This window comes from Prunus dulcis, chromosome 5 (genome assembly GCF_902201215.1).
Source record: "Prunus dulcis chromosome 5, ALMONDv2, whole genome shotgun sequence".
NCBI classification, from domain to species: Eukaryota; Viridiplantae; Streptophyta; class Magnoliopsida; order Rosales; family Rosaceae; genus Prunus; species Prunus dulcis.
The window spans coordinates 1,727,458-1,744,884 of record NC_047654.1 but is presented as its reverse complement, the minus strand read 5'-3'; the positions used below and the strand labels follow the sequence as shown (position 1 = coordinate 1,744,884).

At 37.3% G+C, this 17,427-nt stretch overlaps 2 protein-coding genes and 1 long non-coding RNA gene across 3 annotated transcripts in view; all 3 read right to left on the bottom strand.

The window, feature by feature from the left end:
• Window positions 1-31: 31 nt before the first annotated feature.
• Window positions 32-4,261, bottom strand: LOC117628666 (urea-proton symporter DUR3). The gene is made up of 10 exons (XM_034361163.1): window positions 4,180-4,261; window positions 3,891-4,136; window positions 3,107-3,214; window positions 2,901-2,996; window positions 2,710-2,792; window positions 2,368-2,588; window positions 2,000-2,262; window positions 1,662-1,900; window positions 734-1,383; window positions 32-597 (listed from the first exon to the last, which is right to left on the bottom strand). The coding sequence occupies exons 2-10, from the start codon at window positions 4,077-4,079 to the stop codon at window positions 293-295; spliced, it is 2,154 nt and encodes a 717-aa protein (XP_034217054.1). The 5' UTR covers window positions 4,080-4,136; window positions 4,180-4,261; the 3' UTR covers window positions 32-292.
• A 3,344-nt stretch (window positions 4,262-7,605) lies between these two features.
• LOC117627519 (disease resistance protein RPV1-like) overlaps window positions 7,606-17,427 on the bottom strand; it is a 14,451-nt gene continuing 4,629 nt past the window's right edge. Inside the window, exons 3-6 of the mRNA XM_034359639.1 lie at window positions 9,514-9,908; window positions 9,088-9,369; window positions 8,251-8,995; window positions 7,606-7,841 (exon numbers count right to left, since the gene is read on the bottom strand). Of these exons, the coding sequence (XP_034215530.1) occupies window positions 7,606-7,841; window positions 8,251-8,995; window positions 9,088-9,369; window positions 9,514-9,908 (1,658 nt within the window). The remainder of the gene's footprint in view (window positions 7,842-8,250; window positions 8,996-9,087; window positions 9,370-9,513; window positions 9,909-17,427) is intronic.
• On the bottom strand, window positions 11,227-12,470 carry LOC117627365. The gene is made up of 3 exons (XR_004585764.1): window positions 12,418-12,470; window positions 11,915-11,971; window positions 11,227-11,737 (listed from the first exon to the last, which is right to left on the bottom strand). It is a non-coding gene; the product is annotated as an uncharacterized LOC117627365 (long non-coding RNA).

The window sequence follows — 17,427 nt, the reverse complement described above, 5'->3', positions numbered from 1 at the left end:
AAAGATGCTGAAAATGTTGAAATGAAAAGACTGATACCAATTCATCCACTTCATGCAGTGAACTTCAAAAGCTGTTGCTTGATAATACAATTCTTCATTACAGTTTGATTTTGTTGTTGTCAAAGATTACAGTTTGATTAAATTCTTCACAAATGCGGAAAGGAGTTAAGAGGCTCAACATTGATCCTCAGTACCCCAAGCATTATCCCCAGAAAAAGCACATTCATATGTTTGGTTACCTTAAAGCCAATTTGATTGCCACTATATGTAGTCTTCAACCGCTGACCAAGTCTCATGCTTGTCCTGCAGCAGAAAAAGAGGTTTCTTGCTCTGATGCTTCTTTCCTTTTAGCCTTCTCTTTCTCAAGCAAGTAAATCTTCTCTGAGTCAGGTATAGCCAGCATGATTGTGTGCAGCCTCAAATTCATTTCCTCGACCTTTTCCATGAGTCTGTCATTTGTAAACATGCCGAGAATGACACTCTTGATCGTTGCCCAGCTTTCTACTATCGGTAATGCAATGATTGCAATTGAACCTATCGTACCCCATGCTATTGCAATGACTGCCCAGAATGTGAAGTACCCTAAACTGAAATCCCCTGCATTCAGAAACAATTTATGAAATATCAATAAGAAACATTTGGGGAAGTCCATGCACTATTTATCTTCTGACAGACATCTATGTTCTTATAAACTGTTACCATCTGCAATCTTAATAAGTTCTCCAAAGTTTACCTGCTGGAAGAGTGAGAAGAGGCCACAATAAAACAATGACCACAGTAAAGCCAACACCCCATTTCACAATCCATGCCTTTGCTCTCAACAATTTTTCCTCCTTGTACTCTTCTGCTGGTAGATCACTCTTTTCTTTCTCAACCACAGTGATCTTCTTAGTGGTGCCCCAATCATAGTTTTGTGGTGACAAGAAGCTGCAGATAGCATGTATGGCTCCACCAGTAAGTATAGAGACAAGGTTTCCAGCAAGCATCGGCGCGTTTCGACCAGTTGTGTCAAGATTTACGCGGCCATACTCGATTTTTGTAACAGATAGCCAAGTGATGATCCCAAGAACACAGCCAACAGTTGCTCCTAGAATTGCACCAATTGCATTTGCCTTTCTCCATAGAAGCATAAACGCAATGGGAATAACTGCTGAACCAATGAGCACTCCCATGGCCAGATACATCCAACCCAATGAAACTCCAGCCTTGTTTAGTATTACTGCTAACATCCCCATAAAGCATCCAAAAGCAAGGATGACACCCCTTGATACCTGGAGGATTTTCTTCCCGCTTGCATCCGGGTTTATGTATGTACGGTAGATATCGTATGTGCATAATGAGGATACTGCTATAAGCTCTGAAGAACCAGCTGATGTCACTGCCCTGCTCAACATATAAGAGAGTTGAATTATCAAAACCATAAAGACATTGAAACAGAAAGTGCAACAGAGTTAGGTAATCCTCAAGTGTTCAATACATCCTGACAGTAAATGTATTAAATTGTGCTCAACAAGATAAACTGTCTCCAGATCCAAAAATAAAAAATAAAAAATTCAAGTAAAATCAAAGACAAGTAAGATAAATACTTTACTACAGTTCAATTCTTCTATGTTTTGGCATGCTATGTTCGTTGACTCGAAAACATTTATGCTTGAACTTACATGAAAAGCATAGTAAGAAGAAGCACAGATCCTCCTTTTCCCATCAAAGCTATAGCTGTGGCAGGAGGAACAAGTCCGCGACTTGCTTCACTTTCTGTAACTGGTAGATCAAGTGCCAGTGCTCCCAGTCCCAATGATGTTGCCAATGAGAATGGGACCGCAAACCAGACAAGTCCACCTAGCAGGTAGCCCTTATGCGTTGATGAAGGCCGTGCAGCTATTGCACTTACCCAGTATCCCTGAAGTTTTCAATGTAACTTGTAAAATGTGACAAATTTTGAACTTAAGACATTTAAAAGATGTCTGCTTAGTTGCTTGTAATCTATTGATCAACTTACATTATCAACAAAAACAGTGCCAAAGTTTCCGACTATGTTGATAATCCCAAACACTAGCCCTCCAGAACTTAACATTGTTAGGTACGACCCTTTATAATTCCCACTAGCAGGACCACAAGACTGTCCATGATGAGAAACAGGCTCCTTACAAATCCTTGATTTACTCGCTAACTCTACCAGACGGTTGTACACGATGCTAGGGCTACCGAGCTCACTGCTTGCAATGTATACAAGGTAAACGAATATGACTAGTACCACATGAACTGAAACCAAACCAAGAACACATATCTCAGGATGACATGAATTAGACTAAAGAGAAAACATATCAACTGCATCAAGGGCATTATAAAAGAAATTTAAATGACTACCTATAACAGAATGTATGTAGCTTGCCAAGAAGGTAGCTTTTAGTCCTCCAGCTAATGTGTAGACAATTACTCCAAGAGGTATCAGGAAGCTAGCAGCATAGATGTTTACACCGGTAAGTGCATTTACCACAGCTGAACCTCCGAGCAGCAGCATTGCAGTTACAATAATGTTTGTCAAAAAGCAGAAACTGAGGAAGACAATGTGTGCTGCTGTGCCCCAGCTGAAGAGGAATGTTATTCATAACATTAATTAGTGAACTATGAGCTTTAGAATACAAGTCCCCGTAAGGGAGGGATGGAACTTAATGAATCTTATCTTTTGGTTTATCTAACCACACATACCGAGCTTTCACTATTTCGCAAACAGTGTGAGCGTGAGGAGCCTTTCTCTTGATCTCTATAGCTATTATACCAAACAAGAGTACCTAATTATTAGGAACATTAAGTTGTTAGTCTAACGTGCCTTAATTTTCTCTTATATGAAGATTATTCATATCTCTAACAATCAACAGAAGGAAACAGCTTGGACATGCCTGAATTGTAGCCCCGCTAGCATACCAAAAAGGTCCACTTACTCCATACTCCCAAGCAACATTTGAACTTTGCAAGATTGTGGCAGCCCAAGTCCACTGCACAAATTTTCAACACAAAGGAAGAGCAATCAGTCCCCCAAAATCATCTCAAGAAATAAAACTTTTCCATTAAAATCCGTAAATGGTTTACGTGCTAGGGACTGTACCTGGGATACAATCACACTGGCAATGAGTCCTGTTTTAACATTTCTTCCTGCAGTGTTGAACCATTCAGATGTGTGCTTGGAACCGACATATCGCTTCTCCAGCCACACCTGACCCACAGATAAACATACGAGGCATCAACATCTTGCATTGTTTTCAGGAACAGGCAAGTACACCATAAGTCCTATTCTGGTTACTGGTAACTAAAATTTTTGTGTTTTTAAAGCATACGAAAATACAATGGTGGAGGTTAAAGAATAGATTGTTTAACACGATAAGGGTCCAGCATTATGTGATTACATAAACAGTTTCTTAGTTTACATTTTATTAGAGACATGGATTGAATTGTAAGAAGCTAGAGTATGATCAAGATAGTTGTTAGAATCACAAATGGAACTACTATGTTCAATCAATGTTTTAAGTTTCAATCCATATCAATTAGATACCACAAGTTTCACCAAATCCCGGCAATGTCTAATAACTCAATTCTGTTTAGTGAACAACATATAGGGGTTTAGACCAAAACTCCGATGTAAACCAATATTTTATGTCACAGTGTCGTCGCTATATATAACTTCTTGAGTCTCTCCACCCATTGAAGTGTCTACCTCGTCCCAAAAGAACAAATAAAGAAACCAAGAAATTAGGATATGGTAAATGACATTGGTAAAAGGTAAATTTAGTTTTTTATATTTTATTTAGTGAAAAGGTTTAATAAACAGACAAAAAAAACATCAATAATGACATCTCTTTTACTCCATACTAAAATGAACAAGTGACGAATACCAGGAAAGATGTGAAGACAGCAAAGAAGGCTCCAAAGCCAAGAATCACAGAATAACCAACGCCCTGATTGAGCACGGGTTTGCCTCCAAAGAAGCTGGTTTGCCTCACACAGCCACCACCATCTCCTGCCACGTGGTAGTACTTGCTTGAAAACTCAAAAGGAGGACACTGTGACCAAGAGCTAGCCATGAACAAGGTCAACAAGAGAGCTTTCAGAACAGCACCTCCAGCTGCCCGTTTATCCTTTATCTGTCATCAAAGGCAAAATCTAATAAAGAACGTAAATATAGAGGCTGAGATTGCTTTCTATCTTTCTTGTTAGGACCAATGCAATTGTCAAGTGTGAAGTCAAACTAGGAAGCTATCTGTCCTTGTTTTTGTCTTTTTTTCCTATACGGCTGTCCTAAAGTCTTTGTTGGATATTATAGAGTAGGGTAGGTAAATTTTGTCTTAGAGCAGAGGGAGATTCATGTAATTTTGTCATGTTGACAGGATAGCTAAACAAGTATACAAAGCATGCAAAGCTATAGAAGGAATGTTTCTTTATTTTTGGTGAAGAGAGCTGATTTTTCAGCTCCCTTTTTCTCTACTTATACTCCATTTTATTTTTTAAATATTTTTTAATTAATTTTATTCGTTTTTTCTTTTTATTTCCTATTCTACCCTCACCATCTAAACCCTTGTTGAAAAAAAAAAAAAACTCAAAACCCCCCACGCCTCCACCCCTCATCTTCTTCTGCCCCGCTGCACCACTGCCCAGCCCCCTTCCTAATCCCAACCCATGGGCCGACCCACAAAGGCCAGATCTGGCCTCCCTCATCCCCGTGCCCCCAGCTTCATCATCACCACCAACCCAACTGCAAACAAACCACAAGAATCGCAGTGACCACCCAAATCGTATCACAGTGTTGACACTCACAAAATTGAATTTGCCCCCTCTTGCCCTGCATCTCATTAAGTCGAACTCTCCCCTATTTCAAAAACAAATTCTCTACTCTGTATGCAAATTTAAAAACGAAAAATTGAAAAGAGAGAATGAGTTCAATCCAGTACAATAATTTTCCCTTTACGCCTTAACTTGTACTTGGTTAGAGAGCGAAATAGGGCTGATGGGATCTGGCTGGGGATGGTTGTAATAACCCAAACTTAAATTAATATTAATTATTAATTTATTAAGAAGAAAAGACAATTTTGCACTCGGAATAATTTATTAAAGAAAGGTTGACTTTTTGACCGAGAAGGAATTTGACAATTCCACACACCGTTGCATAGAGCACGACGAAATGAGTCTATAGACACGAAGTGGGCTCTAATCGGAGCTTTAATGAAAGAAATACGGTTAAAATACTCCGAGGGGCAAAACGATAATTTGAAAAAAAATCATATTTTAAAACATCATTCTCTCTCTCTCTCTCTCTCTCTCTCTCTCTCTCTCTCTCTCTCTCTCTCTCTCTCTCTCTCCTGGCTGGGCACGCAGAACCCCTCCTCCCATTTTTTTTTTAACAGCCGAGCAGCTCTTGGAGCCGTCGCCGCCACCGTGGTCCACCACCGGAGCTGGGTCCGGTCTTGAAATGACCGGTGAGGCCTCGCCGTCCTAACCCAACCAATCTCCGCTGCCAACAGCCTGTGCAGCCACCGAATTTTGCGAAAATCCGGCCAGATTTCGAACCGTTTTCCTTCTATCTTTTCGAACGCCTCCGGCCACCATTCCAGGCAATTAAGGTATGGATTTTCGACTATTTTCCATGCTCTAGCTGATGGTTGGGTAGGATTACACCGATTTCTAAATTTTGTTTTTGGGTCCACTCACTCTTTTTAATGTTTTGCGCCCTAGACAGTAGGCGTGCACAGGGATCCACCATCGGGCCATTTTCCACCTTCAGCGCTTTCCTTTTTGATGTAGGACTTTTGTTTTTCTAAAGGATTGGCTCCTTATAAATTTTTAGTAGGCGCTCTGATATTTTGCCCTAGACTTAGAATTTAACAGTTGGAATGTATATATGCGTATACTGGCAGTTGGTTGTATATATATATATATATATATATATATATATATACACTTGTTTGGCAGGTGTAAATGTTTTGGTATTGATCCAGTTACAAGGGAGAGTCTACCGATTTTTCGGTAGAAGTCAACCTTGTTATTTTATCGTGCTTTGTATAGAAAGGCAATTAGATCATTCGTGCTTGACATCGGCCAGGTGTCGGACATGCACAGGGTCCGGCTCGGATTCCAAAGCGGAATTTGGGTTGGGTCTTGTCAATGGTGGTGGACATTGAAGAGGAACATAAGCTTTGGAGAGGTTGTGGCGAGCTTGTTTTGTTGGGGCTGGGCATGCGGATGGGGGAAGAAGGAAAGACATAATAGAGAGGGAGACGAGGTGGGCGGTGGGGTGGTAATTTCGGACACGACCCGATACACGCATGAGAAATTAGCAGGTTCAATCCGCACGATAAAAAAACAGGTCAATTTCGGGTCAACCCGTTCTGACTCATTTAATAAATGGGTGGGTTTCGGGTCAACCCGTTAACCCGCTATAATACCTATCTAACCCTTTTATTAAACGGGTCGTGTCAACTCGTGTACAACTCGCAAACTCTCTGAAAAATAAAGACAAATTGAGACTTCAGCACACACACACACAAGGGGTTTCTAATCCCTACCATCCTCATTTCTCTCAAACATCTTATCCACTGTGCTACAAACAACTTTGTGATTTTATGGTATGCCTTTTGATATTTACAATGTTTCTTTTTCTTTTATGTTTTCCTTTCTTTTCCGTCTCTCTTCTCCTCTTTTTTTCTTCTTTCTTCTTTCTCCTCTTTTTTTTTTTTTTTTCTCTCTTTTCCTTTCCTCTTCACTCCTTTTTTTTTTCTTTTTTTTTTTCCTTCTCTTTAGTTTTCTCTCATCTCTCTTTTTTCTTTCTTTCTTTCCTTCAATCTTCTCTTGCTCTCTTTCTTTCTTTCTTTTTTTCTTTCTTTTCCTTATATTTTCTCTACTCTCTATGTTTTTTTTTAATTAAAATTTTTTCGGTTGTGAGTTTTGTAACATGCATGTTATTATTTATGAACTCGTTACACGACTTGAAACCCGCACGATAAAAGACGACCCGAACCCGACACGACACGTTTATTAAATGGGTTGGGTTTGGGTTGAGCATTCTTAACACGTTTATTATCCCGACATGACACCACCCATTGCCAACCCTAGGCGGTGGTGAGCGGTGGGTTATGTGTGGTTAGCTTCAGAGAGAAAGATCAAAAATCATTTGCTTAATATTACAAGAGCTGAAATTAAAATCACAAATTTTATTTTTTGTTTTTTATTTTTTGTTAACTTTTCTTAATTTCAATTATCAAAATATCTTAATTCAAGTAAAGATAAAATAGGAAAGAGAAAAAATAAAAAAGAATAAAATTAATTAAAAAGTAATAAAAAATAAAAGGGAGTGTAAGCAGAGAAAAGGAGAGTGGGAAAATCAACTCTCAAAAAAATTTTTTTTTTTTAGTCAAAACATGTATACGTATTATTGAAAAATACACTATACACAAACAATTTTAAAAAAATTATAATAAAATATCATCTGATTTGATATTTTTTAGGAAAAAAAAAATTAATCCAAGATATAACACTTTCCAAGCATAAAACTCAGACGAAGAGAGACTGCGCAATTGAAATTGAAATTGATCATTTAAATTCAACCTTTTCGTTCATTCATTCGAATATTGAAGCAGCAACAGCAGAAGAAAAAGAATGGCGTTGAAATTTCTGAACAAGAAGGGACGGCAAACAGAGTGCGTTCGGAACACAGAGAACGCGTGGAAGGCAGAGCAAAAGCACGAGGCCGAGCAGAAGAAGTTGGACGAGCTCCGCAAACAGATGGTTGAAGAGCGTAAGCGCTCTGAGTTCCGCCTTTTCTAGGAGCAAGTCGACCTTCGCTTGTCTCGTGACTCATAATTTAACATATAAAATAAAAGATAGAATCTAGTGAAAAAAGGGGTCTAGCCCAGTTAAAAAAGGGTCTTGACATGTAGATGAGAGGTCTCCGATTTGAATCCCCACCACATCATAGTTGTGTGCATGCGTGAGAAATCCATTTTCCCTCTAATTTAGACTATTACTTGTACTATAAAAATAAAAAAAAAGGTTGCATTATTGTTTATTTTCTTTCACCAATCAATATTATTGAGTTAGAATAGCTTGTTTATTTTAACAATGATTCTTTCTATATTTCACCAAGGGAACTGATTTTCCCACTCCTTTTTATTTTTATTACTTTTTTATTTATTATTTCTTTTTCTTTTTCTTTCCTATTCTACCCTTATTTCTTTTTCTTTTTCTTTTTCTTTCCTATGCAACCCCTCAAATTAAGCGACCACAAGTTGACACATTTGCTAATGCACACAGGAAGACTGACAAAATTGCTTTCGGATAGATCAATTGTCACAAAGTTGGACCAGAAACAAAAATTCTCCAAGGAATCAATATTTGATACATTGCACCCTTCAAAAGACATCTTCCCCTGCCTCAAGAAGTTGCCATAGCGAGGACTGTTTGTATTGGTTCGAACCTCCAAAGGAAGTGATTCTGCACTCGATAAACCTTCAGAGATCAAGTTATTTGGCATTGTGACAAGTTTTGGGCATCGATCGAGATGAATAAAATGTAGGTTTTGCAACCCATAAATACTTTGTGGCAGATTTGCAAGGTTTTCACATCCTTGCAAAACTAATTGTTCAAGCCCAGTGAGATTTCCAATTGATGAAGGCAACTCTTCTATAGCAGTTGCACTAAGTTCCAATTTAATTAAGGATTCCATTTTGTCCACAATTTCTGGGAAGCTCTCCAACTTTATGCAACCGTGAAGAGAAAATGATTTCAGAGATTTCAACCCAACTTTATTTGGAAACTTCGTGAGTTCAGAGCAGCAATGAAAGTCCAATTTTTCAAGTTTATCAAGATATCCAACAGATGGATGAACCTCGACTAAACTTGTACACAAACTCGCATTCAAGTACCTTAAGTTTGGGCTGCTGGATAGGTGGGGGATTTCAGTTAGGAAGTTAGATCCCTTGAAATTCAGAGATGTCAACTTTTTCATATGCTGTGAAATAAAAAAATAATAATAATCAAGTGGATAGCATTGAAGACATTTACAACATAAATCAGTTAATAAAGGAGACCTCTTAAAAGTACCTTCAATCCCTCCCCTAGTTGTTTGATGCGGCTGTCAGGCAGACTGAGCACAACTAGTCCATTTGGACGAAAATTGGGTGGAAAAAATTGGAACGGAAATCCACGCCAATCAAGAACTCTCAAATTGTTTGCGATAGAACTAGCATCTCCAGAAAGGCATACATTGTGGTTTATGAGAATTTTAAGATTTTTCATCTTCGAGAAGCTTTTGCCAACATCCAAGAATATCTTATCATCTTGTTTGGGGAAATTTAACATGATACCTGTGATTTTATTTGTTCCCTAATAGAAAAAAGAAAAATGTACCAAGTGTTACAAAGCATTTATAATTATTAAAAAAAAAAAAATTATACTTAACAGACAACATGTGTTACTTATTGAATTAAATAAAACTTTACACTCACATATATAATTTAATTTACTTACTGTATTATTCGTCAGAACATGCTTGACATCTTCATGAAACCACAATCTGCTACGTCCTCCGGCTTCAGTGGGCGACTCTTGCTGAACTATGTCCTTACCCATCTCTTCTAATAAATCATGCATCCAAATATAATTATCGGATGAACTATGTTCAACACTTATGAGGGCCTTTTCTATGAGTACTTCAATGCTATAACTAGCGTTGAGGCCACAAGCGTCTTTCACATACTTTGTATCTTTACCCTTAAAGAAACATGCAATGTCAAGGAAAACCTCCTGTACGCTGTGATCCAATGCATTGTAACTTATTTTGAGAACGTCTTGAATTTTCTTGCTTTTGAAACCATCCAATGCAGCTTCCCATTTATCTATACTTCCACCACATAGACAACAACCAAGAACTTCCAAAGCCAAAAATCTCCTCCTATTCTTCTTCCTCAATTACATTAAAGAAAAACACAAAACAACCATGGAGAATAACAAGAAGAAATCATCGATGTCAGGGGACCTGAACCCAGAAGGCAAGATTGGACGTTGGCGTTGATTAGGTTTTCTATCTCGTCGATGTCGAATTGGGAGGATGGGTGGAGTGGAACAATGGAGTGTGAAATTTTTCTTGTTTTGTCGAGTTCAGGAAATCAACAAAACAACCCATTGGGATGGGGGCTCTTGGGTTGGTGTATGAATGGAGCCATGGCGGCAAAGTGGAGGTCTACATATTGAAACATGGCGGAGATGGGGGCTCTTGGGTTGGGGTTCTGGGCTATCACTATTGGGAAGAGAGAGAGGGATATTTGTTTAATTTTTAATTTTTTGCTAAACGAAAAGAAAAAAAAAAACAAACAAACCAACCCAAAAAACGGAGAGGGGAGGCTTGGGTGGGGGCGACTAGTGGTGATGACGAAGTAAGGTGTGGGTGACGGTGATGAGATGGTGGCGTGCAAGGAGGAGAAGATGGGGTGCTAGGATTTGGGGAAGAAGGTGGGAGCAGATAGAGATGGTTTTTTATTTTTATTTTTAAGTTTATATATTTATTTATATTTTATATTTGCTTAAAAATTATTATTTATTTAGAAAAAGAAAAGGAAATAATATTAAAATGAAGTAAAAAGAAATTAATGTAGAGTAAGAGTAGAATAGGAAAGAGAAAGAACAAAAAAGAATAAAATTGATTAAAAAGTATTAAAAAGCAAAAAGGAGTGTAAGTAGAGAAAAGGAAAGTGGGAAAATCAACTCTTTTTTTTTATTGTTGAAAAATATGGGCTTCATTGAAAAAAATCCGTTTATAATACATGAAAAAAATGCATTCGTATGATTTGGAAGACTATTAAAAATAAAAATTTATTTACTCTTACATAAAGGAATGTGCAATATATTTTGTATTTTTTTCAATTTAAAATATATAATTTTCTTTGGATTACCCACCATAAACTATAATTTTCCCAATTCAATACCGAGTCTCAAATTTCAGGTACGAAAATAATAAAAAATACATGCAATAGCTTAGATAAAAAATCAGAATTTGACTAAGTGGTGAAATCAAATTAATTTGATATGAAATATATTGCTAAAAGTACCTTAAAATATATATGAAAAATTATATTTATTATTACTAGAATAAGTGAACTTGTAGGTAAATATAGCAAATCTCCTCCCTACCCCTGTAGGTAAATATAGGAAATCTCTTAAAAAATATATATATATAATCTCCTCCCTATCGTCAGACTCAAATTCACTCACATTCTATTCAGAAAGGTTACACACTTTGCATTTCTAAAAACAAAAAAAGAATCTTAGAAACATATTGGGGGTGAAGAAATTGGATATGGGCAATAGATATCCAAACAGAGATGGGTTCCCCTTTCTCAACATGGCCATCCCGATTTTTGCATTATTCATGTTCGCCACCAACAACATGGGTACATGGTGGTTTTGTGTTCAATAATTCACGCATAGTTAATCAGACCGATGCCTTGATTACTTAGATGTGGCATCCAACTATCAGCTGTCATCGATACAAAAACGAACATTTATAATCTCTTCCCAGTGGAAGATGACTCACTCAATAATCTGCAAGATAAAAACAAATGAGGCATGAGCAAACAGCCTACTTATATACTAACTCAGTTATATCTACCATGTAAGATCAAAGTCAATTTTCAACATCGTAGTAAAGCCGCTCACCTTTTGGTCCAAACTCGAAGTAAGTTTTGAACATCAACACCTGAGAGAGTACACAAAACATAATTACCTTAGAATTCTTCTATGATTGAAACACACTAAATGGTAAACATCAATACAACACGTAAAAATATTAAAAAATAAAAACTCATTACCAATTTTGTGCTGAAAGGGAGGTTAATAATAAAAAATAAAATAAAATAAAGTGATGCGAACTCACATTGAAATGCAGACAGAGGTCATATCTTTGTTCTCTTTCTGGGTCCAACTTCATCACCTACATCATCTAATTCATTTTAATCAATATGTTTGCCATCATCATCACCATCCTTTGACATACTGATGGGAGCCAGGTGGGCCCCCATTCTTTTGATGTGCAACCCTTTGCCGGTAACTTTAACTTGACAAATAGGCTCATGGCAAGAAATTGGAATACATGCCAAACACACATTACTTTCCCCTGTCTCTCTTTCATGCAGATATATCCGATATTTATAACTACCCAAATAAAATTCAAGAGAACAATAGCTATAAAATGATTCCGTAATTTCCCAAACAGCAAACAAAACCAATTTTGTGTTCTCCAATACGGAAGTCAAAAGAATTTCAATAGGAAGTTTGTAATTACGAACACTCCTGCCATAGTCATCAACGTAATCAAATTTACTTTCATCATAGTCATCAAAGTCACCACGAAATCAATTTTGGGTCCAACTTCATCACCTACATCATCATCATCTGATTCATCTGATTCATTTTCATCAAAATGTTTGCCATCATCATCACCATCCTTTGACATACTGATAGGAGCCAGGTGGGCCCCAATGCTTTTGATGTGCAACCCTTTGCCCTTAACTTTAACTCGAAAAATAGGCGTCTTTAATATTTGTTCACAGTAAGAAATTGGAATACATTTCAGCCACACATTACCTTCCCCTGTCTCTATTGTAAACAGATCCAGATGACCTTCATAACCATCCAAATCATATTCAAGATAACAATGGCCATCAAATGATTCCGTAATTTCCCAAACAGCAAACAAAACCAATTTTGTGGTCTCCAATACGGAAGTCCAAGGAATTTCAATAGGAAGTTTGTAATTACGAACACTCCTGCCATCAAAGTCAACGTAATGAAATTTACTTTCATCATAGTCATCAAAGTCATCACCAAAAGTGAACCACTCTGGAACTTCACTGCCACGGTGAGGTAGTGTAACGGTAATCCTCTCTTTCATCTTCATCTGTAACACAACACAACACAACACAACACATGCATATTATTATTAATTAGTCCAGCTTGCAGCATACATAGTTAGTATTAACAATATATGTAATGTATGCATACTAATTATATAGATAAAAGATACATATGTCACCTGATTCAATAAAATTTTTGCCATCTTTGAAAGATCCAACCCTAGGTTATCGCATAACCTATGGCAATTAGACAAGTCCATGTATCTAATGCCTTGCATGTCTTCGTCTTCCAATATCTTTGACAATGTTGAAAATCTTTCCAGTGATATGCAATCAACCATATAGATCATTTCTATAGATGCTGGAAGTTGTACTAGAATTTCTACAAGCCTCTTGCAACCACTCAAATTAAGTGACCACAAGTTGACACATTTGCTAATGCACACAGGAAGACAGACAAAATTGCTTTCGGATAGATCAATTGACTCTAAGTTGGACCAGAAACAAGAATTCTCCAAGGAATCAATATTTGATACGTTGCACTCTTGAAAAGACATCTCCCTCTGCCTCACGATGTGGCCATCGCGTGGACTGTTTGTGTTGGTTCGAACCTCCAAAGGAATTGATTCTGCACTCGATAAACCTTCAGAGATCAAGTTATTTGGAAGTGTGACAAGTTCTGGGCATCGATCGAGAACAATAGAATATAGATTTTGCAACCCATAAATACTTTGTGGCAGATTTGCAAGGTTTTGACAATCGGATAAATATAAATGTTCAAGCCCAGTGAGATTTCCAATTGACGAAGGCAACTCTTCTATAGCACTTTCATATAAGCTCAATGTTTCCAGCCCAGTGAGATTTCCAATTGATGAAGGCAACCGTTCTATAGCACTTTGATGTAAGCCCAATTCTTTCAGCCCAGTGAGATTTCCAATTGATGAAGGCAACTCTTCTATACCAGTTCCACCAAGTTTCAATTCAATTAAGGATTCCATTTTGTCCACAATTTCTGGGAAACTCTCCAACTTTATGCAACGGTCAAGAAAAAATAATTTCAGAGATTTCAACCCAACTTTATTTGGAAACTTCGTGAGTTCAAAGCAGGCAGAAAAGTCCAAAATTTCAAGTTTATCAAGATATCCAACAGATGGATGAACCTCGACTAAACTTGTACAAAAACTCGCCTTCAAGTACCTTAAGTTTGGGCTGTTGGATAGGTCGGGGATTTCAGTTAGGAATTTAGATCCCGTGAAATTCAGAGATGTCAACTTTTTCATATGCTGTGAAATAAAAAAATAATAATAATCAAGTGGATAGCATTGAAGACATTTACAACATAAATCAGTTAATAAAGAAGACCTCTTAAAAGTACCTTCAATCCCTCCCCTAGTTGTTTGATGCGGCTGTAAGGCAGATTGAGCACAACTAGTCCATTTGGACGAAAATTGGGTGGAAAAAATTGGAACGGAAATCCAGGCCAATCAAGAACTCTCAAATTGTTTGGGATAGAATTAGCATCTCCAGAAAGGCATACATTGTGGTTTATGAGAATTTTAAGATTTTTCATCTTCGAGAAGCTTTTGCCAACATCCAAGAATATCTCATCATCTTGTTTGGGGAAATTTAACATGATACCTGTGATTTTATTTGTTCCCTAATAGAAAAAAGAAAAATGTACCAAGTGTTACAAAGCATTTATAATTATTTAAAAAAAAAAAATTACTTAACAGACAACATGTGTTACTTATTGAATTAAATAAAACTTTACACTCACATATATAATTTAATTTACTTACTGTATTATTCGTCAGAACATGCTTGACATCTTCATGAAACCACAATCTACTACGTCCTCCGGCTTCAGTGGGCGACTCTTGCTGAACTATGTCCTTACCCATCTCTTCTAATAAATCATGCATCCGAATATAATAATCTCCATGTTCAACACTTATGAGGGCCTTTTCTATGAGTACTTCAATGCTATAAGCAGCGTTGAGGCCACAAGCGTCTTTCACATACTTTCTATCTTTACCCTTAAAGAAACATGCAATGTCAAGGAAAACCTCCTGTACGCTGTGATCCAATGCATTGTAACTTATTTTGAGAACGTCTTGAATTTTCGTGCTTTTGAAACCATCCAATGCAGCTTCCCATTTATCTATACTTCCACCACATAGACAACAACCGAGAACTTTCAAAGCCAAAGGAAGGCCTTGAGCATAGCGTATTGCACGTTCTGCAAGTTTCACATAATCACCCAAAGGAGGCCCACTTCTTTTGAAGGCATGCCAACAGAAGAGCTCAAGTGCTTCAGGATCATCTAAAATCTCGACCTCATGTATTAAATTAACATGATGAGCAGTTAACAGTTGCTTATCCCTTGTTGTTATGATAATTCTACTGCCTACACCAAACCAATCACATGCCCCAACTAACTTGTGTAACTGGTCCATGTCATCCACGTCATCAAGAACCAAGAGAACCTTTCTACAACTCAACCTTTGCTTTATCATCGTGGCCCCTTTATGAACGTTGGCCACCTCCAAATTTGTATCCCTTAGAATCTCAGAAAGAAGAGTCCTCTGTAATTTGTATCCCTTAGAATCTCTGACGTTTGCCAAAAAAGAACAGCCTTCAAATTCGTGGGCAATTGAATTATAAACAGCTGTAGCAATTGTGGTCTTACCAATTCCACCAGTTCCCCATACACCTACCATACGAACATCGGTTTCCCTCAAATCCAAAAGCTCAATTATATCTTCTACAGGACGGTGCATTCCAACTGGATACTCTGTCACATACAAATATGTACGGTCTATTACTTCCCGTGAAATGTGTTGAACGATATTATGAATCAGTTCAGCTTCAGATCTATTTCTGCCAATTTAAAAGCATATGAAATATTTAATCACATGGCATTTTTATATAAAAATTAATTTAAAAAGGGCAATTAAGGAACATAATACACAAAAAAAGAGAAGAGAATTTAGAGCAACAATGAATTTAGAGCACTAATTATGTAAGGATAAGGAGGTTGGAAATTTACTCATCGGACAGAGTGAACCCCGCCAATTTTCCTGCTTGTGAAAGTGCTTCCTTCCATCTGTTGAGCTTCTCTACATTATTGCAGTCCATGTTAGCCAGTCTATGATTCCGTACATGTGATGGATTCACCTTGTAAAAAACTGGGATGACCAATTGTTGATTTGATTCTTTGCAATCAAGAATCTTAACAAGCTCATCCAAGCACCATTTTGAGGAGGCATAGTTTTCGGAGAACACAACCACAGAAATCTTTGAGTCTTCAATTGCTGTGAGAAGCGCGTTTGATATTTCTTCTCCTCTTCTGAGCTCATCATCATCCATGAAGGTGTTAATTCCTTGTAGACGCAAATTGCTATACAAATGGCTTGTGAAATTTGAGCGAGTGTCTAAACCTCTGAAGCTCAGAAAGACATGGTATTTCCATGACTTGGTGAAACGAGCAGAAGAAGAAGAGGCTCCTCGGTTGGTCATGGAAGCCAAAGATAATTGTTTCAGTGTTTGTTTCTCTCTTTGGATTCGCTAAGCCTTTTTAACTTGAAGAGCTTAGATGTGAAAAAGGCAATGTGAATTCATGAAATGGTGAGCAAGTCTCTGTGAAACTTCCTGTCTTCAATTATTGAAGCTTTTTCACGTGACGAAGAGCCCACAACTTCCCTGACACCTCCTGTCAATGCATGCTTTTGGTGAAGTGCTCTCTAGTCTCTAGGATGTTTTCTCCTTTTGCTGAAAACCTCAACTTTTTCTAGTGGGGAATCATATTCTGCTTTCATTTTTTCATTCCTTGAAAACCAATATTTGGTAAGAGAATTACTTGTTCTCATGCAAAAGTAATTCTAGTAAACCTCAACTTTTTCTAGTGGCTATTACTGATAAAAATTTGCGATTTATAGTAGGAACAATGGATAAAATCGACATAATAAAAAAGTAATAAAAGTCAAATGACTTACATTTAAAGTAAAAATTATGTAGACTAAACTTAATGACAACTAATCATTTTGGACCTAAATCTAAGAACCCATAATTATTTTATTGTTTGGTTGTAGTTAGAAAATAGAGACGTCTTTACTTGAAGAGTTTCGGTGTGAGCACATGCAAAACAAGTTCTCTTTGCTTTGCATCTAATGTGAATTCATGAAAAGATCAGGAAGTTTACTTCTAGTTTACAATGAGAAATTTTCTCTTATAATTATGACGCGTTTTCAAGTGATGGACAGCCCACAACAGGACTTCTTGGTTTCCTAGAAATGTTTCTCACAGTGGGGTGAGCAAATGCAAAAGCTTTCTCTTTGCTTTGCATCTGACTTTATGAAAATGTAAGGAAGTTGTGGGGATGAGGAGATAGAAAGGGAGGGGGAAGAAAAGAAAAACCAAGGGGAGTGGAGTGGAGGAAAAAAGGGGACGACAAGATTTTGGTTTAATCAAAAGCTTGTTGACAATAAAACAACTCTCATACCAAATGATTAAAGGAAAAAAAAAAAATGTTGCT

What these genes read in the sequence shown, in the direction of transcription:
- LOC117628666 (XM_034361163.1), bottom strand. Translation starts at nt 4,079, where the DNA reads ATGGCTAGCTCTTGGTCACAGTGTCCTCCTTTTGAGTTTTCAAGCAAG. An exon ending in CTAGCGGGGCTACAATTCAG is followed by an intron (nt 2,793 to 2,900) that starts GCATGTCCAAGC and finishes CCTAATAATTAG; the next exon opens with GTACTCTTGTTTGGTATAAT. An exon ending in CTTCTTACTATGCTTTTCAT is followed by an intron (nt 1,384 to 1,661) that starts GTAAGTTCAAGC and finishes TATGTTGAGCAG; the next exon opens with GGCAGTGACATCAGCTGGTT.